General features: G+C 57.5%; 2 protein-coding genes across 3 annotated transcripts; one reads left to right on the top strand and one right to left on the bottom strand.

The window, feature by feature from the left end:
- Positions 1-273: 273 nt before the first annotated feature.
- HPCA (hippocalcin) lies at positions 274-23066 on the bottom strand. Of its 2 annotated transcripts, XM_084497046.1 has the most exons (4): positions 21487-23066; positions 1526-1954; positions 904-1006; positions 274-666 (listed from the first exon to the last, which is right to left on the bottom strand). In XM_084497046.1, exons 2-4 carry the CDS (start codon positions 1901-1903, stop codon positions 569-571), a joined length of 579 nt encoding a protein of 192 aa, XP_084353172.1. In that variant the 5' UTR covers positions 1904-1954; positions 21487-23066; the 3' UTR covers positions 274-568. The 2 variants fall into 2 exon arrangements, with proteins under 2 accessions (XP_084353172.1, XP_084353171.1); XM_084497045.1 differs by lacking the exon at positions 21487-23066 and having other exon boundaries at positions 1526-2043.
- On the top strand, positions 8508-25813 carry FNDC5 (fibronectin type III domain containing 5). Its single transcript, XM_084497044.1, has 6 exons — positions 8508-8766; positions 17761-17876; positions 18181-18379; positions 19948-20040; positions 23076-23209; positions 23983-25813. Exons 1-6 carry the CDS (start codon positions 8688-8690, stop codon positions 24022-24024), a joined length of 663 nt encoding a protein of 220 aa, XP_084353170.1. The 5' UTR covers positions 8508-8687; the 3' UTR covers positions 24025-25813.
- Positions 25814-27618: the final 1805 nt, after the last annotated feature.

Genomic DNA, 27618 nt, shown 5'->3' on the forward strand with positions numbered 1-27618 from the left:
TCCCGGGCTGTGCCTGGGCTTGCTGAGCCTGGACAGCGTGGAAGCCGCCCAGCTGTGAGCAGGGGATGGGTCCCAGCCCCATCCCAGCACCCACCCCACAGCATTTCCCAGCTCTGGAGCAGACACAGGACCTTGGATGCTGCTCATTGCTGGCTGGGACATGAGCCCATCCCTGTGGCGTTGGGCTGCAGCAAAGGAGGCGACTGGGCTGGATCCGAACCCTGCGGGGAACCCTTTCCCCTCAGCACTGACGGCCCCCACCCCACTGCTGACTGCACCGACACAAACTTTATTTTGCAGGTATTAAAAGACCAGAAGCGCGCCCCCCTCCCCACGGCCCCCACCTGTGCTCCAGCCGTGGGGAAGGGGCTGGCCCGGCCCTGTGTGCAGTGTGTGCATGCTGGTGGTGCTGGGGGGGGGCACAAGCAACCGGGGCTTCGTCCCCTAGGCCGGATCCCCGCGCCTGTTGGAGAAGCAGCAGTGGCTCCACCGTGCTGGGCCGTGGTGGGCGATGGTGTCCGGCTGCAGGACGGGGGTGGCAGGGGGCTGCGGGGGGCTGGGGAGGGGCTCAGAGCTGCCCGGTGCCGCGGGGGTCGCACTGCAGCAGGTGCACGATGGACGGGTCGCTCTTGGCACCTTTGATGAATTCCTCCAGCGACAGCTTGCCTGCAGGGGGGACACGGCTCAGCGCGGCGACCACCGCCCCATCCCAGACACGCAGGGGCACACAGGACCAACACATATCAGGGACCCCCCCCCCATCCACCCCTCGGCTGCTGGGGCTCCCCCCGGCCACCCTAGCAGACGCGAGGCATTTAATCAGCGTGCGTGCGGCTCCCTCTAAGACCCCCGGATTTAGCCATGAGACCTTTCCCTTAATCCCCTCCATCTCCTCTCATTTACCGTCGTTATCAGTATCCATCTGTCGGAAGATTTTTTCCGTTCTTTTCTCCGGAGTCGATTCATCTTCGGGCACGTTCATCACAGAGACCATTTTGTCGATGGCCTGGGAGAGGGACACAGGGAGAGGGGTGGGCGCCTGCCACCAACCCGAGGTGGGGGGCAGAGGGCTTGGGGTTCCCCGCACTGGGACCAGTCCCTGCCCATGTACCCAGACTGGGGGGTGATTTTTCTCCCAGCACAGCTTGTGTCTGTCCCAGGGGAACGAGCTGGATTGCAGGAGGCAGCTGGGAGCTGCTCTTGCTGGGTGATGCCCACCAAGATGTTGATGAAACAACCTCACCAGTCACCCCCTGCTGCTGCTGCTGCTGGGCTGGGGTCTGGGCAAGGGGAGCAGCTCCTGGGTACCTGCACCAGGTCCTCGGGGTGGCTGCCACATGCATGGGCAGCGGGAAAAACCCCAGGATAGGGTGCCCAGGGGAAACCCTGGCCCCAGGACATGAAGGAGCAGGGTCTGCCCCGGGGGGCTGCTCCTTCCTGCAGCCACAGGGCTCACCCAGCCCCGCACAGGGACCAACACGGGGCACCTGCCCCAAACCTGCCCGCACCCCGGGGCCGTGCGTACCTGCACGATCTCCAGCATCTCCTCCCGGCTGATGTAGCCGTTGCCATCCAAGTCGTACATATTGAAGGCCCACACGAGCTTCTGCTCCAGGTTGCCGCGGGAGGTGACGCTCAGGGCGATGATGAACTCTCGGAAATCGATGGTCCCGTCGCCGTTCGTGTCAAAGGTGCGGAAGACGTGCTCGGCAAATTTGGAGGCGTCGCCGTAGGGGAAGAAGTTGGCATAGATCTTCTTGAACTCCTCCACGTTGAGCATGCCCGAGGGACAGTCCTTCAGGAAGCCCTTGTACCAGCCCTGCAGCTCCAGGTCGGTGAACTCGGTGTTTTCCCGCAGGTCCTGGAGCATCTCCGGGCACAGCTTGCTGTTCTGCTTCCCCATGGTGTTGGGGGGTGCTGGGGGGGCTCCCGGCCCGGCTCCGCTCCCTGCGCCCTACAGGAGGGGAGAGGGACGGGGCAGAGCTCCCTGGCAGCCCCTGGGCACCCGGCTGGAGGCGGTGGCCGATGCGCCCCCCTCCATCACCGCCGTCCCCTCTGAGCCGCCGGGACCAGCCCCGGGGGAGCCACCCCCCGGTATTTGCGTAATAAACCCTCCGGGGTCATTTGCATAATAGATTGGGCCATGTTGTGGCACCGGGGGGAGGGGGGAAGGGGGGGGGGCGCAGCGGGCTGGAGGAGGGGAAGGGGCCGGACTCAGCCCTGGCTGGGGCTCTGGGTCCAGATCTGGGCCAGCTCCCCTGGCGGGGGGGGGGTATTTTGGGTTATTTTTGGATATTTTTGTCACCTCTGCCTCCCCCGTTAATATTTGACGCCTCCTGCTGGCTCCGGAGCCCCGAGGAGGGTCGGGGGCCGCGGGTCTCCACTTGGAGCCAGAGCCCCCTCCCCACATCAGGGCGCAGCGGCCGGGGGGTTCCGAGGGGGGGCACCCCCTGGGAAGATGCCCCCGGGGCAGGGGAATTACTGGGGGCTCCTCCCAAAACTGGGCACCTCAGGAGGGGGCTGCAGGGACCCCCCCCAAGGGAAGATGCTCCCGGGAGGGGGCACATTTAGCAGACACCCCCGGGACGGTGCAGCATGGCTGGGGGGTACCGGGCCCCCCTGAGGAGCTGCTCCTGCCCGGGGGGGGCCACCGGCACCGGGGGGCGGCACGGGGGGCACCGGCAGCAGCCCCCGGCCCCGGGGCACTGCCCCACTCGTGCCCCTGCTCGCCCACCCCCGGGTGAGGGCAGAAAAAGGCTCGGTGACCTGCAAGGGCTGGGCTGGAGCTGGGAGCTGACGGCGTACTGGGAGCACTGGGAGCACTGGGAGCATGGGGAGGTCGCCACAGGCCGGCAGCTCGGGTGCCTGCAGACCCAGGAGGATGCTCTGGGCTCCGATGTGGCCCTGGGGAGGGTCCCAAGGGCTCTGTGACAAAAATCACTGGTGTGGGGTGCGATCCTGGCCCGGGATGGGGCTGCACAAGGGCACGCAGACACACGCATGTGCACGCACGCACACCGAATTTAGGGCCCATTCCCAGGGCACCACTCTCCCTGCCACCAGTGCCACCCTGCCAGCACCTCTGCCTGTCCCCATCCTGTCCCCTCGGAAGGAAGCCGCTGCCCCAAGGCTCCAGGGGGTGGCAGAACTGGGGGCTACGGGAAGCCCGTGTTGGGCATCCCCAGATCCCGGGCACGGGTTTATCACTCATCTTCTTGCTAGCCCAAGGGGGGCCAAGGAAGGTCCTTTGGGGTGAGAAGGGGACGTTTTGGGTGGGGTCCCCAATGAGCCCCCAGAGGTAGAGACAGCTCAGTGCTCCCTGCTCACAGGGGCTGGAGCAAAACGGCCTCCGGCAGCCGCCCCCCGCACCGGGAAAAGGCGCCCGTGGTGCCAGCTGCTGCCCATACGGAGGTGACATCCCCAGCAGGTTTCCCTGCCTTCCTGCGCCACTCGATCGATTTGCAAAGCCCGGGATTGTTCGGAAATATCATGGGGAGCAGATGGCAGGGGCAGATGGGAGGAAGAGGCACTCTCCTCTGAATTATACAAATAAACATGCGTAAAGGGATTAAACCCACAGCCCCGGCTCCTTCTGCGGGGAATGGGGCAGGGGCGGGCGGTCGCTGCAGAACAGGGAGCGGGGGGGGAGGACTGCTGGAGAGACCCAGAATGAGGCAAATTCACACCAAAACCACGCTCAGGGAGGCCAAGGGGATGCACCAAGGGGGGGATCTGGCGTCACCAGGCAGAAATGCCAACCCGACACAGGACAGGGGACGGGGACTGCTTCGGTTTCAAAGCCCATCAGCAGCACTTGCCCAAAGCACAGGCTGGGCACAGGTCTGGCACAGGACCAGCATCGAGCCCAAGGGTGTTTTGGGATGGGTCTGGGCTGGAAACTGAGGGAAATGGTGAGGAGAGGAGCGGGACAGCGGCTGTGCCTCTCCCCTGTGCTGTAGGAAAGGAGACTGGAAAGCGCTAAGGGGGCTGGAAATGGGGCCTTGGTGTGAGCAGAAAGGCGAGGAAATAGGGAAAAGTGGTGCCTGGTGGGGAGGTGTGTGGGGGAGCTGGGCCCCCCACAGGTGGGGGTGCCTCTTCCCCTCCGATAATCTTCATCTCTATTTTAATCCCCCTCTGCATGAGTGACAGAGGGCACAACTGACGCAGGATGATTTGAAAGCATCCCATTTCTGACTCAAACCCGGCCCTAAACCCACCTAATCCCCCGCGCTGGAATGGATTGCAGGAGGGAGGGGATAATGCGGGGCGCGGGCAGGACCGTGCTGTGCCACCAACCCCACAGTGATTTATAGGGTCCCCAGGCTTGGGGGGGGGCAAAGCAGCCCCAATCCCCTCCTCTCCATCCCCATGCCTCCATCCCCAGCCTCCCACTCGCTTGGTGCGCAGCCCCACTCCCCACCTCCGTGCTCGCTTAGTGGGGAGAGACATGGGGTGCTGCTGAGGGGATGCCCCCTTCCTCCTCATCCTCCTCCTCCTCCTCCTTCTTCTCAAGAGGGGGAATGAGAGGGGCTCAGGCTGCATCAGCAAACCCCACCAGGGGCTCCCCAAAGCCCCGCAGACCCCTTCCCGTGGGCCCACGCTGTCCCCGGAGCTTGTCCTTGTCCCTGGGCCCTGCACAGCCTGTGGAGGACGCGGTGAAGGTAAGCAGAGCGCGGCGGGGGCGCGGGGCAGGGGCTGCAGGAATAGCCGAGGATTAAATGAAAATGCCCAGATAATGAGGATCTTTGGTAAAAAGCCCATTTGTATAATTTAAATCTCTAATAGGCTTCCTGGAATACAAAGCCCTTTGTGATGCCCAAGCTCATCTGGATCAGGAGCCGCTCGCTTGCTAAACCTTGACAGTGCTGCGGGGATGCGGGGACGTTTCGTAACGGAACAGCTCCATCCCACGTCCCCACGTCCCCAAATCCCCATGTCCCCACGTCCCCATGTCCCGGTGCCGCATGCCGCAGCCCTGAAGCACACACCTCACCTTGTCTGGGCAGCCAAGGTCGGGACTGAGCTGGTCCCCATGGGCACACGTGTGTTGGCACCGGGACACGTGTTCAGGTGCGCTGGGACACGGGGCTGGGAGGTGTTTCGGGGCTATCCAGGCACATGCAGGCCCCCGGCCATAGCAGTGGCCCCAGGATTTGGCTGCAGCAAGTGCAGGGGAAGGACGCGCGAGCTGCAGGTGCTCGGTGCCTGGTTTTCCACGCCATCTGTCCTGGATTGCAGCCCCAAGGCTTTCCCAGCAGCTTGTCCCCATGCCCCAGGGGACTCCAGCTCGGTTCTGCCCCAATTCCTTCTTGCTGGGACCTGTGGCTCAGCGCTGCAGGTGACTGGGATGCGCCCAGGGATGGGTTTGGGGCCACTGCTGGTCCCCACTGTGTCCCATGGTGGGACTGGAGGGCTGCAGAGGTGACACCACTGTCCCGGGCAGGGGACACAGCAGGGGGACAGGGCTCATGGAGCAAGGGGAGCGCACCAAGAGGCGTCTGGACCTGGATTTGCCCCGTTCCCCCCAGTTCCCTAGGGGCCAGAGGGGTTAAACACCAGTGCCACCAGTGCCACCCGTGCTACCTGTGCCACCAGTGCCAACAGTGCCACCTGAACCGCCCGTGTTACTTGTGACACCCGTGCCACCCGTGCCACCAGCGCCACCAGTGCCACCAGTTCCACCAGTGCCACCAGTGCCGCCGCCACGCGTGCCTCGGGCTCCCTCTCGCGGCGCCTCTCCCGGTGCCGCGGGGTGTCCGGGGAGCCCCGGTCCCGCAGCAGCACCGCGGGGCAGCCCCCGGGGGGGGGAAATTTGGGGGGGACACCCCACTCCCGGGGGCTTGGAGCCGGAGAGACCCCGCTGCCCCCCACCCCCTGCCGCCCCCGCGGGAGCTCCGAGCCCTGGGCAGGACCCCGGGGGTCGCGTCTGGGAGCTGGGGGGGGGCGGAGGGGCGCTCCCCTCCCTGGGGGGGTCAGGAGGGTCCCGGGGGGGGACCCGGCTGCGGTTCCCCCCCCCCCGTGTGTGTGGCCGTGCCCGGTGCCGGCAGGTGGCAGCAGCGACCCGCGGCACAGCCCCTGCTGCCCCCCCCCCGGTGTGCAGCCCCCCCTCTGCCCCCCATATGTAGCCCCCCCCGATGTGCAGCCCACCCCCCGATGTGCATCTCCCCCCGACGTGACCTGAACACCGATGTGCCGGGGCCATTGGGGCAGCGGCTGCTGGGGGGTGGTGGGGCCAGGGCACCCCAAAGCCCCCCCCTGGAGGTGGGAGAGGAGAGGGGCAGGGGGGGGATGGAGCAGCGCGGGCTGTGTGGGGGCCACTCCTGGGGAGCCCCCCCGGGGACGGCAGGGCTGGAAGGAGCAAATGTTCCTCCTGTGTGCGGAAAGGGCAAAAGGGTAAAAAAATGGGGAATTATGGTTTTAATTGTCTTCAATTCAGGAAAACACCGGAGCACACCCCAAAGCTGTTGGGGGAGCCTGGCTGGCACCGGCCTGATGGGGAAGAGCCCTCCTGCACCTGCTGGGCACAACTGGGACGCAACTGGGTCACAACCGGGGCCCTGCCACCGGTTGGGGGCTCCGGGTAGGGCCCAGCCCCAGTGACCCCTTCCTCTGGGACAAACTGGGGGGCACTGGTGGTGTTTCCAGGCAGTGAATTTGAGTTCAGAGCTTGGGGATGAAACTGGGCTGAGCTCGGGGAGAGTCCGGTTCCTGCGGCACCGCCATGCCCACGGAGCAAAATATCCCGGTGAGGCCACGAGGCCAAACCTTCGCCTGCCTCCCCGCGCCGTGTCACGCTGCTTCACCTCCAGACGTGGCCCCGGCTGCCTCAGCCCCCACCGGGAGGTTTTGTGTGACAAGGAAGCCCTCCATGGTGCGGCTGCTGGGGGATTTGGGACTCCCTGTGCGGAGGCAGGGAAGTGCCGGAGCGTGGCGGTGCGTCACGCCGCGGCCTCGGCGTCGGCTTCCCATCATAGCAGTCAGTTGGAGACAGCCTGGCTGCGGCTTCCACGGAGCTGAGCACTCGTGGTCCTGCTCCTGCCCGGCCCGTGTAACCTCACAACCCCACGAGGAGAGGCCCAAAGGAGGCTGGAGCCCAGCACCGGCTCCATCAGCCGAGCTCACACCGCCCGGCCACGTGCGGCTGGGCTTGGAGTGGGCGCCGAGCTCAGCCCCAGCAACCCCGCGCTCCCTCTCCTCCCTTGCACCTTCTCTGCCTCTGAAGTGATGAATTTTTAATCTGCTGCCAGCCCGGAGATGAAAGGGAGGCACTGAGGCGTTTCCGCGGGAAGCTGCTGCGGTGGAGCTGGGCTCGGCTGCGGGGGGAACGGCACCGAGCTGGGACAGTGACACAGCGCTGGGACACGGGAGGGCAGGGTCACCTCCTGGCCCCCTCGGAGGCTTTTTGGGTCCCTTGGTGTCTCTCCATCCAGCAAAGGGCCTGCGTTCACGGGGAGATGCCGGGAGCTCTGTGGATCTCCTGCTTTGCGAGGAGACGGCCCCCAGCAGCACAGAGCCCCCATCTCGCACAGCCCCACGAGCACGAATGTGATCCATGTGCCCAGTGCTGGCACGGCCGGAGGGTCCCCAGCAGCACACCGAGAGGATGCAGGAGAGGAAAGAGCAGCAGCAGCCAGTACTGACCCTCATCATAGTGCAGAGAAAGCGCCAGTCTGTAAAACAGCCCCACGGGCACCAGGCTTGGTGTGACCACCAGGAGTACACGGATGCTCCTGGGAGCCCACCGGCCACATTATGCAAACAGCACAGGATAAATACCCACAGCTGAGTGATGCTGCCTGGATGCACAGCCTGGAGCCCGCTGCCTCCAGCACCAGTTGTGGCTGGGTGCTCCAGCCTGATGTGTCCGTGCCTGCTGGGGCCAAGGCCCCTTCCCGGTGGCACCCTGCAGCCAGCAGGGCCACCCCGGGCCACCAAGGTGGCTGGCACCAGGTCCTGCTGTGCCACTGGAGTCCAACTGCCAGGCCACCAGCGGGTCCCCCTGTGTCCCTCTCCAAGTGCAGGGTGCCCGGGGGGGGGCTCAGCAGAGGCAGCCGGGGCAGGGCCCCCACCCAGCGGCGTGGCAGCCGGCGGCTGGGCTGGGAGCGCTCGGGCTCCCTGCAGCTAGTTAGCATAAATCAGAGCGCTGCCGGCTTAATTAACCTCACGGCACGGCTAATTCGAGCAGCTCATCCAACGCTCGTTCCCGCTGCATTTCCAGCCCCGTTGACTCGCGGAGGCTGCGCGAAACCCAGGCAGCGAAATGTCACCGGTGCCGCGCACCTGGCCGGGGGGCTCGCCTGCTTGGGGGGGGGGGGACATCCGCTCCTCCCGGTGGCCGGGCCCCGCCCCCCCCCGGTAACCCCCAGGATTGGGGAAACTGAGGCAGGCGGCGGGGCCGGGCCGGGGGAGGGACCGGAGCGGGGCTGCCCGGCGCTGCAGCGGGCGGAGCCGGGGCTCGGTGGGGCCGCGCCCGCCCCCTCCTCCCGGCCGAGCCGAGCCGAGCCGAGCCGCGCCGCGCTGCCGAGGGGCTCGGAGCCCACCCCCCCGGCCGAACCGGGCGGCCCCGGCGGCACCGGGCCTCGGAGCTCTCCGCGGTGCTGAACGGAGCCGCCGCGCCCGCAGGACGCGCCGCCGGCCCGGCCCGGAGCGGCTCGGCACGGAGCGGCTCGGCCCGGCGGGCGCGGGGGATGGAGCCCTTCCTGGGCTGCACCGGCGCCGCGCTCCTGCTCTGCTTCAGCTACGCCGGTCTGCGCCCGGTGGAGGCAGGTAGGGGGCCGCCGGGCCCGGGGGGAGACGAAGGGGGAAGCTCCGGGAGGAACGGGGAGGATGGGCCCGGAGAGCTCCGGGGCGCGCCGGGGGTGGGCAGGGGGTTGGGGAGCACCGGGGGAGCCCCGGGAAGGAGTTGGTGGGCACCGGTGGAGGGGACGAGGAGGGCAGGGAGCCCCCGTCCCGCGGTTGCCTCCGGTGTCCCGGCTCTCCGGAGGGAGGCTCGGGGGCACAGGGTGTGAAAACGGCAGTGTGGGGGGAGCAGCAGGAGCCCCCAGCCCCTGTCCCTGCTCCTACCCTTGTGGCTCACGCCAAGGGGCTGAGCTGGAGCAGAGGAGGCGAAGGCAGCCGTGCGCTGCCCACGCGTGGGCTGGCGGCCCCAGTAATCCCCCCCTGGGCAGCCCCACAGGACCCCTCACCATGGGACATGGCACGTCCTGGTGACACGAAACCAGGCCCTTGCCAGCTGGCCGGGTCCTCTAAGGGGGATCTTTTGGGAAGATAAATGTCCCTGGGAGCTCGTCCTAATCCTGACACAACCAGGAGGTGCTCAGCTCCCTGCTCTGGCCAGGTTGAGCCCTTGCCCAAGTGCCCTGTGTGGGTGCCACGTCTTGGCAGCGCTGTTGGTGCTCCCCTGGAGCCCTCGCTCACCGTGCAGCCCCAGCCCCAGCCCCGGCCCCTGCCAGGCACCCTCCCGGCTCTGTGCACGCAGACAGGGCCCTCTCCCTCCCGAGCACAGGCGGTGTGGCTGCAGGATGCTGGTGGAACAGCTGCTTCGATTTGCAAAACGCTGATTGCCAGAATATCTCGCATGCCAGGAGGCTGTGGGTGACTGTTGGCGATGTGCAGCTCCGGGGAGTGGAAATTCCTGCCCCCAGCCAGCCCCAGTAGTTGTGGGAGTTATGCTCACCCCTGTCCTGCCTGTGCTGGGGCTGCAGGAACCCCCAAAAACCTTTGGGTTCAATGCACACATCCTTGGCTAGACATCGGCACACTGGAGAGGCCGTTTGACGAGGGGCAGACCCAGGGGCATTCATGAAACATTCCTAAAAGGAGGGAGCAACAGGGAAAACAACACCTCTGGAATTGCAACGGCCTTCCCGGTTTCCTGTAAACTAGGACACTTCCCCTGCTCTTCCTTATCCTCGAATCACCTCAGCCGGTGACTGAGAGTAAACATGGAGCTGTGTCCCTGCCCATCACCGCCCGCTGCTTGTCTTGCAGGCAGCGTTCATGGGTTGTGGGGAGCCCGTCTGCTTCCTGGGGCCGGCAGCCCCGTGAGCACGCAGCACGGTCCCGGTGTGCGCCTGCAGCATGCGGTGGGGCCGCAGGAGCCCCGGTGCTCCTTGGCTCAGACGAAGCTGCGTGACCTTGGTGCTGTGCCCCGCGTCCCTGCCGCATCCCGCTCGTGCTGTTGGATCTGCAGGGGCCGGTGGAGGCGTTGGGCTGGGGCTGGTGCTGCTCCGGGTTTCCATGGGGGGGACAAGACAAGAGGAAGGTGGGCACGGCGCGATCGTCCCAAGGTCACACAGAGGTGGTGGCAGCATCACCACCAGCACTGCGTCCCCGGCACTGCCAGCCACGTGGCCACGAGGCCGCTGAGGCGAGCAAGCCAAAAGCCATCGGGAAAGCTCCTGGAGAGGAAGCAGGGGCCAGGGGGGGTTGCAGGAGCCAGCGGGGGGTGGCAGGGTAAAGCCTCAGCTGTGCTCCCCTTTGCACCCAGAGCTCCTGAAAGCAGGCTGAAAATAATGCGTGCTGGGGGGTTAAAGCTGCTGTCCCCAGGAAAGACCCAGGGGGTATGGCACAAATTCCTCTGCCAAGCCGCAGTGAGGGCAGAGCTCGGACCCTGCGCACACTGGGCCCTGCTCTGGAAGGAGCATTTGGCCACCCAGGGCTGCTTCTTGCAAGGTGATGCCAAGGTGAGCAGCAGGGGAGGCAGGACCACGGGGAGGCAGCTGAGAAAGCCTCCACCCAGGGCTCTCCGACAGCCCTCAGCGGTGGCACGGGGGAACCTCTCCAACTTACTCCTGTGGCTGCCACTGAGAAATCCCTGGGGCCGCTCAGCAGGTCTGAAGCACGGCTCGTTCTGCGGTTGTGCTTGCTCTGGGGGTGGGCTGGGCCCCTCTGCCCAGCTCAGAGCAGTGGAAGCGGGAGGTGATCTGTGCCAGACCAGGCGGCTGGTAGGGGCTGTAGGAGCAGCAGAATGCTGTGCAGCGGTGGTGAAAGACCTCAAAATGGTCCTCAGCCCCTGCAGCTTCCCAGGGCAAACAGCATCCCTGAAATATACCTACACATCAGGCAGCTCAGGTCAGATTTATTTCTGTGGGATGGAGGTGAAACAGTCTCTCCCAGGCTGGGTGAGACTTCACCCTCCAGCACAGCTCTGGGCCCCATCCAGCCCTCAGCCTTCCCTTCAGCCTCCAGGTCAAGCAGCCCGGTAGCACCTCACCCCCATCCGCTCCCCAAAAGGAGCCCAAAGGCATCAGGCCAGGTTCTGGGCACTGCCCCGAAGCAGCTCCGAGCTCTCCTGCCTCTCCTGCACGCCTCGAGCCACCCTACAAATGAGGCTCCCTCTGCAGAGGCCGGGTTTCCATCCCCCCGTCCTCCCCACCAGCATAACCAGTACAGGGGTGCTGGTCCCCACGGGACTCGCTGCCCTCCTCCTGCAGCCGGGGAGCCGAGGTGACCACGGTCTGGCAGCCTCACGTGCATGATCACCACGGGAGCAGCGCGCGGCACGCACGAGCAGGCAGGGACGGCTCTGGCAGCAGTTTGCAGATGTCCGAGCAGCCCACGCCTGCCCCTTCCCGTCTCACCACGGCCACGGAGATTCCTGGCCAGCTGAGGGATGGCGTCAGCACTTTATTGATTTCTGCGTTCAGCGTAGGAGAGGTTTAATTGAAATATGGAGGTTTCTAACCTCGGTGTCAGCCTCCCAGCAGGGACTCTGCTGTGCGAAGCAGCTGAGGTTGCGCTACCCTCCTCCAAATGCTGTCTCCTGCTGGGAACGTGCATGGGGAAGACGGAGCGGGACGAGCTCGCACACATTAGCCATGCACGGGCACCCTGGCAGGATCCAAAAGCAGCCTTCATGGAGCCGTGCCCATGTGCTGGTGCTGAGTGCGGCCTCATCCATGTGGCATTTATTGTTAATTAACCCCCTCCTGTTTTATAAAGTACCCAGAGCCCAAATTAAGGCCTAGCTCAGGCATAATTCAGTCAAAGGCACAAATGGATCAAGCACTGAAGTAGGAAAATCTGTGTGCGTGCAGTAAAAACCCAAGTGTTGTGCACAGGAGCGGAGCTGGGCTGGGACCAGGCAGCGAGCTCCCCGCAGAGCTCTGGGCATCGAGCTCCAGCTCCTGCTCCCCATTGCTGCCACCGACATCGCTCTTGTGCCTCCCTGGCAGTGCACGGCTGCGGGCTGAGGGGCTGTAAAAGACCGTGGTGCCCAGTCCTGCCTGGACGTTTGGGCCCTGGATAAAACGTGCCTCGACAATGACTCAGCTCTGGGTTGGCAGCGTTAAAACCAAAGTCGGGGCATTGGCGAGACCTGGGCAAATCCTGCCTGGCTTTGGGACGCAGTCGGAGGTTTGGCAGCATGGGGAATTCTCCAGAGTAGTGATGGCACAAGGCTGCTCCAACCCCTGCTGAGGACCAGCTCCGCTGACTCCTCTAACCCCTTGCTCTTACCCTGAGGAATTCCCAGTGGCTGGCTGGACACAGCGAGCAGCACCGTGCTCTCCGGGGGGCTCCATCCGCCCCGGCAGTGTTTGCACCTGCGTGCTCGGGCAGCAGGGAATCAGGGACAGAGCCTCAGGGGCGAGCGGGGGCTGGCCTTTTAGTATCCCATTAATACGAGGAGTGGGCGGTCAGCAGGAAATAATTGCCTCTTTCCCAGCCTGAAGAGCCACCGATTGTTCTTTTCTGGTCTTTGGAACCGGCAGGGCTCGGCAAACAGCCCCGCTTCCACGCGAGCGGGCGCAGAGAGGGAGAGCAGCGGTGCGCCCTGCGCCCTCCCACTCCCCTGCAGGCTCTCTTCATTAAAACACTCAGGGAAGCTGAACGGCGCGCCAGCCTTCCTACATACCCCATAAAGCTGACAAGCAATCACATCCACTGAAGGGAGCCGTGCTGGGAGAGCAGAGAAAGGCTCGGGAAGGCAGAAAAGGCAGCCTTTTGCCCCCTCCCACGCAGCCAGCAGGCAGGGGCGCTTTGCGGAGAGCGGCACGTGGGACCGTACCGATGCTCCTTCCCCTGGCAGGCTGCGTCCTTCCATCGCCTGTGTCTGTAGGAAGGGTTGTGGTGCTGGAGCACACAGCCTGCAAGAGTGGCCGGGGTCCGGGTCCAGCTGGGCAGCTCTGCTTGAGCAGCTCCAGAGCCTCTGCAGGTGCCCCGACTGCTGCACCCCAGCCCAGGGGCTCCGATTCGGTTGAGCCCTTTGCTACAGTAAAGGAGCTGCTTGGGGAAGAGGTGCTGAGTGAATTAGAAAAATGCCATGACCACAGCATAGCCTTGCCAATGTAGGAAGCATCTGCTTTTAACTCCAGGCATTTCCAAGAGACCGGAGTGTGCAAGGCACTGAATTTGGAAGAAGCAGATAAGAGGGAGGCCGGGCTCCTTGGCCGCAGAGATAAACCCAGGGAGATGCCCTCATACCAGACCTAGAGCCTGAGCACGTAACTCATCAGGCAGAGGTGACCCCCGGGGTGTGACATTAACACCATCTTCCTTTTCCTCTGTGCAGATGGTTCCTCCAGCAGCTGGCATGGCCAAGGGCAGTAAGCTGGCTGCCACCCCCAGCCCCACCATAGGAGCTCATGGCAGGGGCTGCAAACTGAGAGGACTGGGTGGCTTCACAGGAGAGAGAGACAACAGTAAGGAGAGGGCCCGTGGCAGCAGGGCCAGGAGCTCGGAGCTTCTCCCTGTAACGTCTGTGGCCTTGGCACCTCCCTAGAGAAGCCCCAGCATCCTAGAAAAAACAAGCCAGTGATGTCCCCGCATGTGATTTCTTTTGCATCACACACATTCTTCTACACCTTTCATGGCTCTTAATGAAAAACTTAATTCCCACGATCCAACATCCTGAGTTTTAAAGCTCCTGATTCAAAAAGCACATCCAGCAAACGGTTTGGGTGCACTGTGTGGAGGGAGCTGGAGGTGAAGCAGCTCCACCCTGCCCATGCTACAGCTGCGGTGGCGAAGTCACCGTAAGGGGCAGGTGGGTGGTTCTCTGCTCCTTGTGCCAGCAGCCGCTGTGCTGACAATGAAAAGCCAGGAGGGAATCAGCCCAAAGCTGTAAAGCGTTGTGGCTTTTTTTTTTTTTCCCTCTCTCTTAAATAAAAGTCCATTAATAATCAGCAGAGCGTTTAATGAGAGGCTAGAAGGAGTTCTCAGCATTAAGAGGGGATTAAGAGTAATCTTTGCTGCTCACGCCTGCTCGCTGTGTGGAGGTGGCTCTGACCCTCTCTTGCCAAAAGGCCCAGGGTGGGCAGGAGCACCGGGCTGCGACAGCCCTGGGAGGTGCAAGACTGATGAGGGTGAGAAAGAAACAAAACATGGTTTAAGCATAATCAGTTTTGAAGTAGCCATTCCTTGTTAAAAATCATCATGACTTTACCTTAATTGATCGGTTCCTCCCTAAACAGGGGGCTGTGAGTTTTGCCGGCATGAAAATGAGAGCATCTTTCCATCCACGCACACAGCTCTCGCTCAAATTTGGCCAAACAGATCCTCCGCCAGTCTGCAAGGTGTGATTTGCTCCAGCAGGCACTGCAGCCCCCGAGCTGGGGTAAAGCTAAACTGCTAAGCCAGGAATCCTGCACAGTCTGGGCTCCTTACAGACCAGACGGGGGCTGTGCTGCCAGCAGTGTCTCCGGAGTAATCATGCAGGAGGAAGGTTTGATGCACGGCGTGTTCCTTGCTATCTCACCCGCAGCGGGGAAGAAATTGGCCCTGGGGACATCCCGCTCTGTGCCTGCTCCTCAGAGCACCGGCAGCTCCCGTGGCTGCTGCAGGCACACAGCAAAGTTTCCAGGAGCTGCAGATGAGTCCGAAAGGAGCCAGACGTTTGGATTTGGCACCTCGAGGCCCTGCTAGAGAGGCTGACCCGCTGCAGCCAGCTGGGAAACAGAAATTACTGAGCTCAGCCGGGCTGGCACTACAAAGAGCCGCAACTGGCCCAGGCAGCCAAAAGCGGTGTGGAATATCTTGGAACAATGATTAGATTTTAGAAAGTCATGATCTCATCATGCATCTCCTGGGAGCAGGGAGAAAAGCATCCTCACGGATTAAAATTTTGCTCGCAAATTACTCACTCAGCTCTGGGAGCAGGGAACTCATTTTCCCGGCTTTGTATTTCTGTCAAACGCTGCGCTCGGTTCTCTTTTCATATCACTTCTGTACTGATTTGACACCGCTGATTTATGTGTAGCTCCTCCTAATCTGTAGTAGTGAAGGAAAGGCATGCTCAGATCTGTCCTAGATGTTGCTGTGTTATCTTTGACTTTAACTACACCGTCTTACAAAGGTAGTACCATGGAGGGGGCTTTCTGGAGTGCTCTTGACCATGCACGCCAGCTGATTTCTCCCCTGCCTGCACTTGGAGTCCTGCTTTGAGGGCTCCAAGCCCGGGGCTGCAGCTTCACCAAGCGCATCCCCTCTGCCTTGCAGCCTCCCTCCAGCTCCCAGGGGCGTTGTTTGCTCCTCTCCTCCAGCTCTGCGACACCTTCCCAACTCACCCATGTTTTATGTCATCAGGAAACTCTGATGTTTTTTAAGCTGTGCTCAAGGTCACAAACCTCAAAGGGGACCCAGGCACCAAGGGTGGTGCACTGCTTGTGCCCCTTTCCCAGCCTGAAGCTTTTTCCCCGATACTCCGCTCTCTGTTCCTGTGAGGCCAATCCATCTCTTTTCAAAGTCCTCCTGGGTGAATCAGTGGTAGCTTCTCCTAAAAATATCCGGGAGAGACAACCACGCTGGGATCTGACCGTACAGCTGCCCTGTGAGACGGGTGCAGTGCCTGGCTGCAGCTGGGGGCTGTTTTGTCTCCCAGCTCCTCCATGTCCTCCATATGCTCTAGCGAATTCACCAGGCATGACTCACAGACCTTCCCGGTGCGCATTCCCGTCTGCTGACTGCCCCTTACTAAAATTAGACCCTCCTCTGGCCAGCACGTGGGCTCGGTGACAGGGAAGGTGGGGAGCTGCAGCCCCACGTCCCTTCCCTGGGTCACAGCAGGCAGCCGCCTCCACCAGGCTGAGCTCCCAGCCCAGCTTCTCCTTGGCATTGCGGAGGACATTGATGAAATATTTCCCTTCCCTGAGGGCTGGTGGGGACCCTGCTGCCCCATTTCAGGAAGGCCATGCCCTGAGATGCTAATGCTCTGTGCTGATAGCGCCTTGATGGTGTGCTCCAGAAAGGAAGGACGCTTCCCTCCGTGAAACCCTGAAGACCACCCTGCTTGCTGCTCTGCCTTCTGAGGTCTCAAATTCATGTGAACCTGACCCTGCACCTTCTTCTGAGCTTTTTTGCTTTCTGAAGGACTCCCCATGACCAGTTTGGGTCTGAAGGGCTCGTGCAGACATCCTATTCCTGAGGGTCCTGCCTGGTAGATGTGGGTCTGGCAGGAAGGGGAGCCCTGAAGGCTGGCACCGCTTTGGGGAGGAAAGAGGGAATCAGGTCATTGCTCTGCTAGGTGTAGAACAGCACCAGCCTTCAGATGAGGAGTTCTGCACTCCTGGTATTTTCTCTGTTCCCCAGGGAGCATTCACCAGGAGTGAAGTCAGTCGTTTGGAGGCACTGACACTGCAGCTAGAATATTTTCGGCCACATTCAGGCGGCTGGGACTGACTGCAAATCCGACAAGTGTTACCGGAGACGTGCACACGTGCGCCCTTCTTTTACTGCTGGCCTCAGCCCCAGCCCCAGAAGGGCAGCACTGTGCAGTGGTTAAAAAGCAGCAGAAGTATTATTCTTTGATGCAAGTCAGAACAAATGACCCATTCCCACCCTGCTGACCTCTTGGGGGTACTCAGAGTCCTTGCGATCTGGTTAGCATTTACTTTTAACTCTGGTTAGCATTTACCACCTTCAGTTTGGGGCACAGTCTGGCGATTAGGAATTCAGTTTAACCAGAGGAGAGACCAGGAGTACAACCTGATGCACAGCACGGGAAGGACGGTGCCAAACTTATGAGGCAGAACCTTCTCCTGGAGAAGCAAAGGGCTTCAGGACGAGGGCTGGCAGCTGCACAGGCTGACCCTGTGGCTGGAAACCCAGCTGTGCTCAAAAAAACACCAAATTCAGAGCCTTGGGCTACTGCTTTCATGGTCTGGCCTTTTCACATTCCCCTGGTCCATCGGTGGCTGGTGCAGCATGTTGTGTCCTGGTAGTGGACGGCTGCTGAATGCCCTCTGGCCATCTGAGGGAGCATCCAGCAGCTACATATAAAAACACAAAATGTGTATAAAAAAATTCTCTCAGACTAACAGGAAAAAGCAGAAGAATCACTCCCGTTTACTACCACTGACTTTCAAACCCCCAGAGTGCTCATCAAAGCATCCCGTTTTCATACTTCTAAGATAGATTTTGCATTTCCTCCCAGCTGTCACTGTCAGGCTGTAATAGGACACACCAGAGAAAACACGGAACGTGGCTGGGGAGACGAGTGAGCTAATCAATAGTCTGCTGTGCCGTCAAATTGTTTCCACGGGGCGGATGTTTCACGGGTATAATGTAACTCATACTCTCAGCAGAGACCGCTAGGACCTCACTGGTAATTAAGACATGGAATATCTGCCATTTCCAGGTCCCATACCCAGAGCCACCAACAGGAAGGTCACTTGCAGCTCCATTTCTCATGCCTCAGTCCCTGGCTATGCCTTACATTTCCTTTTTCTGCCCCCGAGCAGCCCTTTCCCACTCCCCTCCTTGCCCTTGCTCTGTGTCCTGCTGCGAGTGCCCCTGTAAAGGCTGTGCTCTCCCTCCTTGCAGACAGCCCATCGGCTCCAGTCAATGTCACGGTCAAACACCTGAAAGCCAACTCTGCCGTTGTGACTTGGGATGTTCTGGAGGATGAAGTTGTCATTGGATTTGCAATTTCCCAGCAGGTACAGTGCCTACGGTTACCCAGATTCGGTCATGCTCATCTTCACCCCAGGTCCCCTCCGTTTCCAAATTCTCTTGCTGCAGTCTAAGCCCATTCTTTCTTGTCCTGTCCCTCGTGGTCCAGGAGGGAGCTTCCTCCCCATCCTCTCTGCAGCAGTGCTCCGTGTTGTGGTAGCTGCAGAGAGGAAAGGGTCCGACCGTCTCCACGTCTGTGGTGGGCAGGGCAGGAAGCAGTGGCCTTAGACGCCAGCAGCACGCACGGGGAGGCCTCTCCACCACTCTGTGCTCTCCTCTCTCGGCTTCCAGAAGAAGGACGTGCGGATGCTGCGCTTCATCCAGGAGGTGAACACCACCACCCGCTCCTGTGCCCTCTGGGACCTAGAGGAGGACACTGAGTACATTGTGCATGTCCAGTCCATCAGCATCCAAGGCCAGAGCCCTGCCAGTGAGCCAGTCCTCTTCAAGACCCCCAGGGAAGCTGAGAAACTAGCCTCTAAAAATAAAGGCAAGTGTGGGTGAGTTCCTGTGTGGTCCCTGGGATGCCCAGGCAGCGCAGGGCTCTGCAGGGAGGCCAGGAGTGTGCTGGGCAATGAGGACAGCTGGGTTAAACATGCAAGGGGCTGAGACAAGAGGGATGCCCCAAGGGTACCCAGCAGACAAGGAGGTGCTGAGGCTGTGCTGCTTTCTGGGCTGTGCCCAGCACGGTGCTGCTGGCTCAGGCTGTTGTCACAGTGGGACTGCAATAGAAATGTACTGAGTACAATTACACCTCAGTACTGGACACGCACTGAGTGCATCTGAGATCAAGATGAGGTTACTTTGCCCCTGCAAAATACTGCAGAAAGGTGAGCAGCCATTGCTCCCAACAGCTGGCTGTTCTTTCCTCCCGTTTCAGACGAGGTTTAACGGGTGAAGTGAGGAGGTTTCCAGCCTGGGAGCAGTGTGTCCAGCATCCTTGAAAGTGGGGAATGCCAGGGGAAATTCCTGAGCAGCCCGTGCTCTCCTGTGGAACCAGACCTCTGGGCGGCACTGGGCACAGCCCAGCTGTCCTCACAGGACACCCCGAGGGACCTGCTGAGCCCCCTGTGCCTGGGTTCCAGGACAGCAGGGGAAAAAATACCCACAGACTCCACTTTTCTTACACTTCAGAGGTTTCTGCCAAATTGCAGAATAGCTGAGGTTGGATGGAACCTCTTGAGATCATCTGCCCCCACCCCCTGCTCAAGCAGGGTCAGCTAGAGCAGGTGGTCCAGGGTCATGTCCACTTGGGCTTTGAATACCTCCACGGGTGATGGATGTCTCCAGCTTCCTGCCTGGAGGCTCCTTCACTTGCTCCTCTTAAGCCAAACCAGATGTGGAAGGTTTTCTGGCAGGAAGAATCTGCTACAGCGAGGGCTGGGGACCACAGGGGGCTGGGATATCAAGGGGACTCAGCCGAGGACTCAGCCTGTTGCGGTTCTTAGGCAGTTGTGAGTTCTTGACTCTTCCTGCTAAAATGATTTGGTGTCGGTAAATACCGAATTGCTGCTCATCTGAAAGCACTAAGCGGAGAGCTGCTTCCCTCCCCGGAGGCCTGAACTGTAATCTTCTTAGTGCTGCGAAGGCGAGGAGGCGCATTACGCCCTGCGAGAAGGCTCTGCTCATTTCTGAATCCCATGGCCCCGGTGAAAAATCTCATGCCAGGCTCCCCGCTCCCGAGCCGGGAGAGGAGCTGCTGAAGCATGCAAGGTGTTGTGACAGGCACAGACGGCGCTGGCAGAGATCAGAGCCAGCAGCGTGAAATAACCACAGGGCTGGACCCCGTGTGGGCTCCCCCCGTGGCAGCACCTCCACAGGAGCTGCCCGCTGGCCCCGTCCTACCTCTCCCCCCTGCCCCATCCCCTGCAGGCTGCCAGGGACGGGCAGGGGGCAGCGGCTGCAGAGCTCGGTGCCCTGCAGGCTCAAGGCACAGCTCGCGGGGCTGGCGGGCGAGGAGGACTGCTCTGCGCTGATGATTTGAGCCAAGGGCACCGCTGAACTGGTGCCTGCAGCCCGCACGGCTAGGTTTCACCATCTCTCTTTCCCCTTGTGCAGATGAGGTGACAATGAAGGAGATGGCGAAGAAAAACCAACAGCTGCGAGCAGGGGAAATTCTCATCATTGTTGTGGTGTTGTTTATGTGGGCAGGTCAGTTCAATCTCTCTGTCGAAAGCACATAATATCCCCAGGGCTTGTGGCTTGCTTGGTTTGCATGTGTAATCGTGTAAGACCTGAAAAGAAACCCTTCCTCCCATGAAGAGCACTGCACATTCAGCTGTAAGGGCACTTCAGTTCCCTCTGCAGCATCAGGAGCTGGGCAGTGCCAAAAGCAGGTGAATCAGTGCTGTGATCTGGTGCAGCAGGAAGTAGATAATGGACTTGATGAACCAATTGTCTAATTCAGCATGGCTAATCCTGTAAGCGCAATTTTTCCAGAAAGCACTGATGATAATGTCCTCAGCCATCCGCCAGGATGCCTCGAGCCCTTCAAATGACACAGGTCACTGTAATTAACTGGCTTATTATATGACTCCAGCTCTCATGCAAAGCAGAAATTCCCGTAAGAATTCTGCCAAAGTTCAAACACACATCAGACATCAAGAGACTTGCTCTCAACACCCACTATATATACACCAAAACCCACTGCAAAAACAACTCAAACAATGGTAGCATTGAAAGAACAAATAGCTCCAAACATCAAAACACCAATAAACCCAGATACGTGCAAAATCCACTGTTAAAACACAAAGAACAGTATTTAATAGGAAGAGGAGGAACATTAGCAGAAGCACATTAACCAAAGGAGGGAAAATCTGCACAAGCTCTTTCCAACATGAGTTTGGGACTATGTTTCAATTGATCTTATACCAAATTGTGCCTAGGACAGATCTCGCTCCTGTATTTTAAGCTAGCAAACAGGGAGAGGAAAATTCCTGAGTCCCACCCCGTCAGCTTAGCACATCCAGAGTGGCTGCAGGCAGCTCTTCAGCTTGTTCAGTTTGGATATTACATGCGTGAGTTAATGGGAAATAAAGTTTGTGCGCTTGTCTTCTATTTCGAGCCCCAGCCTCCCCTGGCTGCCAGTCAGCTGCTGCTCCTGCGGCAGCGCAAGGCATGAATGAAACAACATTTGCTCCCTGCGAGTCACAGAGCAGGCTGCCATGGGGAACGGTTCAGGTGACCCGAGAAAATTGCCAGGCAGGGAAATTGGCGCTGTGGTAAATCTGCGATCCAGAAAAGACAACTTTTGCCACTCCGCCTCTGATCCCCCTGTCCCAGTCCAACCAGATTCCCACTCACGGAGATGCCAAGAGCTGCACGGAGAATTCTCCTCGGCTGGAAGAGAAAACGACCACGGCAGCACTGAGGGGCTGAGGTCAGCTCACAGGTCCCCCGGGGTTAGGTCACGCTGCGTGAAGGTCTGTCTGCTAAGGACAGTGGCCTGCCACCCCTGCTGCTGTAAACTGCAGCAATCCCGAGCCCATGTGGGTTGCACTGGTTTACTTAACCAAAGGATTTGGCCCACTTCTACTAATTTCTGCAGAGCTGAGAACACCTCCATGGAGAGATGTGAATAGGAAGCCAGTCACTGACCTGAGAGCTGCCAAAACGGGGATGGAGGGATTAGCTGTCCTCTAATACAGTTCTGCGAGGTTTCTTTCAAGTGAATCCAGGTGACACAGAATCAGATCCACTAAAATAGTTTTATTTTTTGCCCTGGAAAGACCTGAGGTTACCATGCATTGTAAAGCAATTATTGCTAACGACGATAACCAAATGAAAACCCAAATTAAGGTTAACAAAAATCTGTAGCCCATGGTCTTTCCAGCATTTAAATCAAGCTTTATCTTTGCACATTCCAATTTAAATGCCCTGACAGTAAAAACAATCATGAATAATTACATGAAGTGACTGAACAACGGATTCATCTCCTGCCATAGCCTAATCTAAAACTCCGATCAGCATCTGAATGAAGAACTTGCTAATGCCACAATTTCCCCTCTAGTCAGATGACTTACATTTATGAAGGAAAGTGGGTGTGGGAAAGAGCTCTTCTTCATCCTGTGGGCTCTTTACCAAATCTCAATATGTAAACAACTCTTTGCAGCTCTTACCCTGGCCACAACCTGAACACATGACAATGGTTTAGCAAATGCAAGCCGGAATTAGTTTGTGCCCCGGGCTCTCAACTCAGAGAAGAGCCTCGTGCTCCTGTGCTGGCTGCATTTCTCTGTGCCTCAGTTTTACCATCAGGAGGCACAGAAGGTGTGACTATGCCAGATGTTAGCCTGTTCTCCCAGGATCAGCCATTTGTTCACATACACAGAAAGAATTTGGACCACTGTGTTCATCAGTAACACCTGGGGGCTGCTGCCATAACACCACCTCGCTTTAGGAAGTGGTTTGTGATATCTGGCAAAAGCTGTACATATGTTCTGCTGTTAGGGGAGCTAAAATATTTTCCAGTTGCGAAGAAGCAACATCTGCTCAGGTCTCCTTTACCCCTGTGTTTGGAATTTCCAGGCAGAGAAGTCATTTGGTCAAAATGTCATGTAAAAGCTTCCGAGAAAGACAATCTCAATCTTATTATTTGTCATTGCTGCCCCTGCTTTTCTTTTCTTGTGCTTGTGCGTGTGGGAGGAAATTTCCAGCGGCAGCTTTTGCTGCCGTCACCGTTGCATATTTGCAGATGTTGTCCTGCTGCTCAGGAGACCCTGGCTTACATCGTCAGCAGGCGGGTACAGTACATGCCTTGTCTGCCAGCTCCAGCTCCTTCTCTTCACCTCAGAGGAGAAAGATCATGAGGCACATTTCCACTCACCAGAAATTCCAGGAGCTCCTGTGTTTGCAAAGCAAAGATACCATTTAACCACACGGTCAGTGTTAATCGCTATCCAAATGTAGGGCTTAAAGCACTTGTCCCATTTAATGACAGGGAAATTGGAATATAATTAATCTTCTGTCCTTCCATCTAACTAGTTTAGCATGGAATTGGCGCTGAGAAGGAAACAGCCAGAGGGCCAACTAGCTGTGTTAGAAAATGATCCTTAGGAACAAGTGTGAATGCTGCCGAGATCTCTACCAGGAGGCACAAAGCTGGCTGGCAAGCAAGGGATTTCTGATCTCTGCAGGCTCCAGGGGCTGAGCTCATTTCTGTGATCACTAATGCTTTTTCCTGTTAGGGGTGATCGCCCTGTTTTGCAGACAGTACGATATCATCAAAGATAACGAGCCAAATAACAGCAAGGAGAAAGTCAAGAGCGCCTCGGAGAACAGCACTCCCGAGCACCAGGGCGGTGGGCTCCTCCGCAGCAAGGTGAGGCTGGCACACGGGGTGGGGGGCACGGCAGGCAATCAACTTCCAGCTGGGACTCAGCTAAATTACCTCCAAAAGCAGCTGCTGCTAAACATCCCTGCTCCAGCCTCCTTCCTCCAGCGGGGATGCAGAAGGGAAGCACTCCTTCACCTCCACGCATGCCAGCACCGTGGCTCCTTCAAGCATCTGAGCACCTCAGGTGTGTCAGGAGGCCAGCGTTTCACTCCCACATCTGGGTCAGCCCTCGTGCATCAGTAAACTGGATTTCAGTCCATATTTTTGAAATATCTGAGCATCTCTAGGAAAAAAATGTGCTGAGCAATGCTGCAGTCCCTGAGCTGCTTGGTTCCTTACCCCCAGAGCAGCAGTTAGGTGGCAAGCGGTAAAGGGGACATTAGCCTCGCAATTAACTGAAAAATTGATCAGCGGGAGCATGGCTGGTAATACATGTGATGTTAAAGGCATGCTGTATTTATAGTGTAAGGAGACTCAAGCCTATAATTTATACCAACTTATTCCATTAAATTTGACTTTCCGGTGTTTCTGTTCACAACTTGTGTTCTGGCACATCCCTACCACTTTGCATTTACTTATTATTTGAAACAGTCACTAATTCATGCTCACTGCTTGCCCTTTTTCCTTACCCTCAGGGGATGGGAATAAGGACTTTTACAGAAACAAAATTCGCCAGCACACTGCAGAGATCTCTGATGTTTTTTTCCTCACGTGTTACTCCTAATACGCCCTTTCTTCATCTGTCTCTCCTCTCCCAGTTTCCAAAAAACAAGCCCTCAGTGAATATCATCGAAGCGTGACAGCCTGCCATCTGAAAGACGGACTCCATTTCTCACTCTCACTTTCTGCCTCTGAGCCTTGATGACTGGGGAGGTGAAATAATGCTGGAGCAATTTGGAAGGAGACCCAGCGATTGTCACTTGATGGCATACACCTCCTTCCTCGTCTGTGTTCTGCAAAACATCTGGCCAGTAAGAAAAATCATGAAAAAAAAAACCAACAACAACAACAACTGAAATCTGAACAAACAATTGAGATGGAAAAGCATCCGTGAGACGGCTGCTGCCGGTGATCCTGCACTGGACTCGTGAATCACCTGGGCTGGAGCAACTTCTCACACACCCCTCTCCACCTTCGCACTCCGTCTTCTGGAACAGCCTCCTCGTCCTTGGAAATGTTACAAGATTTCGGTGTATCTTTATTTTGCCTCACTGTCACTACATCTTGACAGTATCAACGTGAGCTCAGGCATCAGTCACTGTCACTCCTCTCCGAGCAAGAAGGAAGGAAAGATCATCACAGACACGAGTAGCAACCAGATTTTGGCTGCTGTGTGCTCTTGGCTTGCTTTGTTCCATTGATATGTATCATGTAACACGTCTTACAGGTGGGTTTTTAAAACAAAAAAGTCATAGCCCAGTTACCATTCCTACTGTGAGAACTTCCCTGGTTGTTCTCCAGGTAGGCTGCAGCTCATGACTCCGGTATTTCTGTGTCTCCTGTCTCATGCTGGTGTTCGTCATCGCAGATACTCGGGGCACTCCAAACACTTTGGCACAGACCAGTACGAGGGGACACCAGAAGCCCCTCTTCAGCTTCCAGGATAATTTCAAACATTTTCTCCATGGTATTATCAGCTGGGTCTGAGTCCGCCAACAGTGTGATAAACAGTCCATAAAAACGTAGCCAGTCAGCAAAAAAAAAAAAAAAAAAGAGAAAAAAAAAAGAAAAAAAACTCATGATACCGGTTGCTATGCAAGGTCTCCAGGGGCAATAGCCATTTACTGCAAAAGGCTCTTGCCTAAGGGACCTTTTTCTGAGGGCTTAAGTTCTTAAATGGCTTCTTTTCATAGGGTTCCTGTGGGAAGGTCTGGTTCTCCTTACACGTCCCGTCTGCACTATTTTCTGTGACGCTGTAATGCCAGGTGTCTGCTGGAGTCAGTCCTCCACGAAAAGGGTGGTGATGAATGGGAAAGGGGTTGGGGTTCTCCTCTCTCTTGTTAAGTGCTTAATGTTCACAGCTGACAGGATCCCTGGGGTTGCTGGTGCTCTGGAAGCTGATAGATGCAAGTCCATCACACGGAAAAAAAAATATTCTTTGTAGTGTGCCATGGGGTATCTGTATTTATTTAACTACTCCACAAGACCACTCCATATGCACTAGGGGATGAGGCAAGATCCTATTTGTCCCATCAAAACCCAGACAGGTTGGCCTGAGAAGGGTCTAAGTCTCTTTACAAGCCTGCACTCGGATGAGCCTGGTTTAAAAGTCCCTGCAAAGAAACGGGCTGGCGGTGACCGAGGTCAGCCATCTCTCCACTTCCACTGACACCAGCCTTTCCAAAAGAGTTGATCTGGGAGAAAGGCCCTAGGCAGTCTGCCTGCAGACACGGTTGTGAACAAGCAAGGGCTTCGCTTGTGCCAGTTCCAGAAGGCAGGCCAACCCCAAAGGTCTCTTCAGAGGATCCTTTGCCAGAACATACTCCTCCATCACCAAGAGGGAGAGGTCAGCACCTCTGATACAGACAGAGCAATAAACATTTTATAATGTACAATAAAAGATTAAAGGCATATCCTGTGTCCTTGTAACGTCTGAATTCAGTAATATTTCATCTTTGCCTGCTTCAAGCGCAACACGGAATAGAACAGGGCGATTTTCCCTGTGTTTCCCCGGGACTATGGGTGAACTGTTTTTTCTTTGTCTGGGTACAAAGAAGCAGCATGGTTCACCAGAGTTCATTGTGGCTGTGGGATGAAGGGAGAAAAAAAAATCCTCGTGTGACATAAATAGCACTACAGCCATACCTACTAGCAGGGTTCTTCAGACATCCCTGTTATCTCCTAAGAAAGAAATGTCATTTGGAATCCATAACCCTATAAAAGGAGATTTAGGACAGATGGTACAGCATGTGCAAAACGATAAGGGAGATGCTCTCTCATAATCCTAGAGCAGACAGCCAAGCAAGCAGCCCTCTAAAGCCTGCTCGTGAGGAAATTCAGTCTGGTAATTTGGCAGATTTGGGGGGTGGAAGGTTGTGTGCCTGTTTTTAAAGGCAATTGTCCCTGGGAATTCAGACCATATGACCATATCTTTTTTTTTTTTTTTTTTACAGTAACAGTTGTTGTTCCCTAGTTACAGGTTTAAAGCACTTATTTTTCTAACAAAGATGTGCTTACTCCTTGTTCTTTGGAAAAGGAGAATTAAAATTTAAAGCACTGGTGTTCACTCAGAGTTGAGTATTTGTACCATAATGTGGCAGAAGCTAAAAGGGTTATCATTATGTTTCATAAATGCAGGCTTTAAAGGTAAGGTAATAATGCTATTAGTGAGAGGAGACAAATGTAGGCTGGCAGAAACTCAGCCCATCAGAGTGGGACTCCAAGCTATCAACTCCAAGTGATTCTCTTAAAGGAAATGTTTTAAACTATGAATTAAAGTGATGTGGTAAGTCCACACTTCAGGAAAAGGCGTTTCCCACTATAGGAAAGGAAAAATACTTAAGATCCTATTTTCTGAGACTCAGACATCAAAGCCTTACCTGCTGTTTCAGTATGATCTCCTTCTGTACCCCATGAGTGTTACACACCGATAAGGCTCTGGGCTTGAGCAACTGCAAGCCTAAGCCAGCCTGGAGAAGAAAAACCTCATTCTCATCAGCAGTGGTGAAAAGATACTCCTTTGTGGGACTTAGAGGTGTTTTACTGCCAATAGAGGGAAGAGATCGGGGGGAATACAAGAAAAAAAAACATGCCAGCAGTGAGAAGCCACTTTGGGCAACAGAAGAGCCCACCCTGAAGGCCATTCACAGCTCCCCAAATGTTTTTGCCTGACTGCTGATTTTGGCTGGTTATTGGAAGCAGGGATTAGGAAAGGGAGGTTTCTATGAATACTAAAAAGATGCAGGTGGGAGTGGGCTGGTGTGACAGGGATCCCAGAGAGCCCTGCAGGAACGGATTTCCCATTGAACTCAAACCGGAGGCAAGCAGCCCTCTGGCCAGCCCTGCTGCACCCCTGGGTGCTAATCCCATCCCTTCCCAGGAACCAACCACGCAGGGACACGGGCACACGAGGAGCAAGGAGCTGAAAACAGAGCCCCTTGCCAACACACGCTTTGCATGTTTGAAGTTAAGCACCACTTGCCTTCATCCTTCCGAGCGCTGTAATATTATGCCTACAAGCACAATTTAGCCAATATATTCCTCCCCCACGAGTTTAGGAAAAGTGAACCGCAGGAGGCGGTGTGGAGCAAACAATCCTGCACAGCATGTCCCTCCAGCTCACAACACAGCACCCTGCGCTCCTCACACCTCCCTCCGCACGGCGAGGAACAGCACAAGCTCCGAGCTCCGTCTCCTCGGAGGAAAATGAGAACATTAGGCATTTTATTCACTGA

Source organism: Aythya ferina (genome assembly GCF_964211825.1).
Source record: "Aythya ferina genome assembly, chromosome: 24".
Classification (NCBI taxonomy): Eukaryota; Metazoa; Chordata; class Aves; order Anseriformes; family Anatidae; genus Aythya; species Aythya ferina.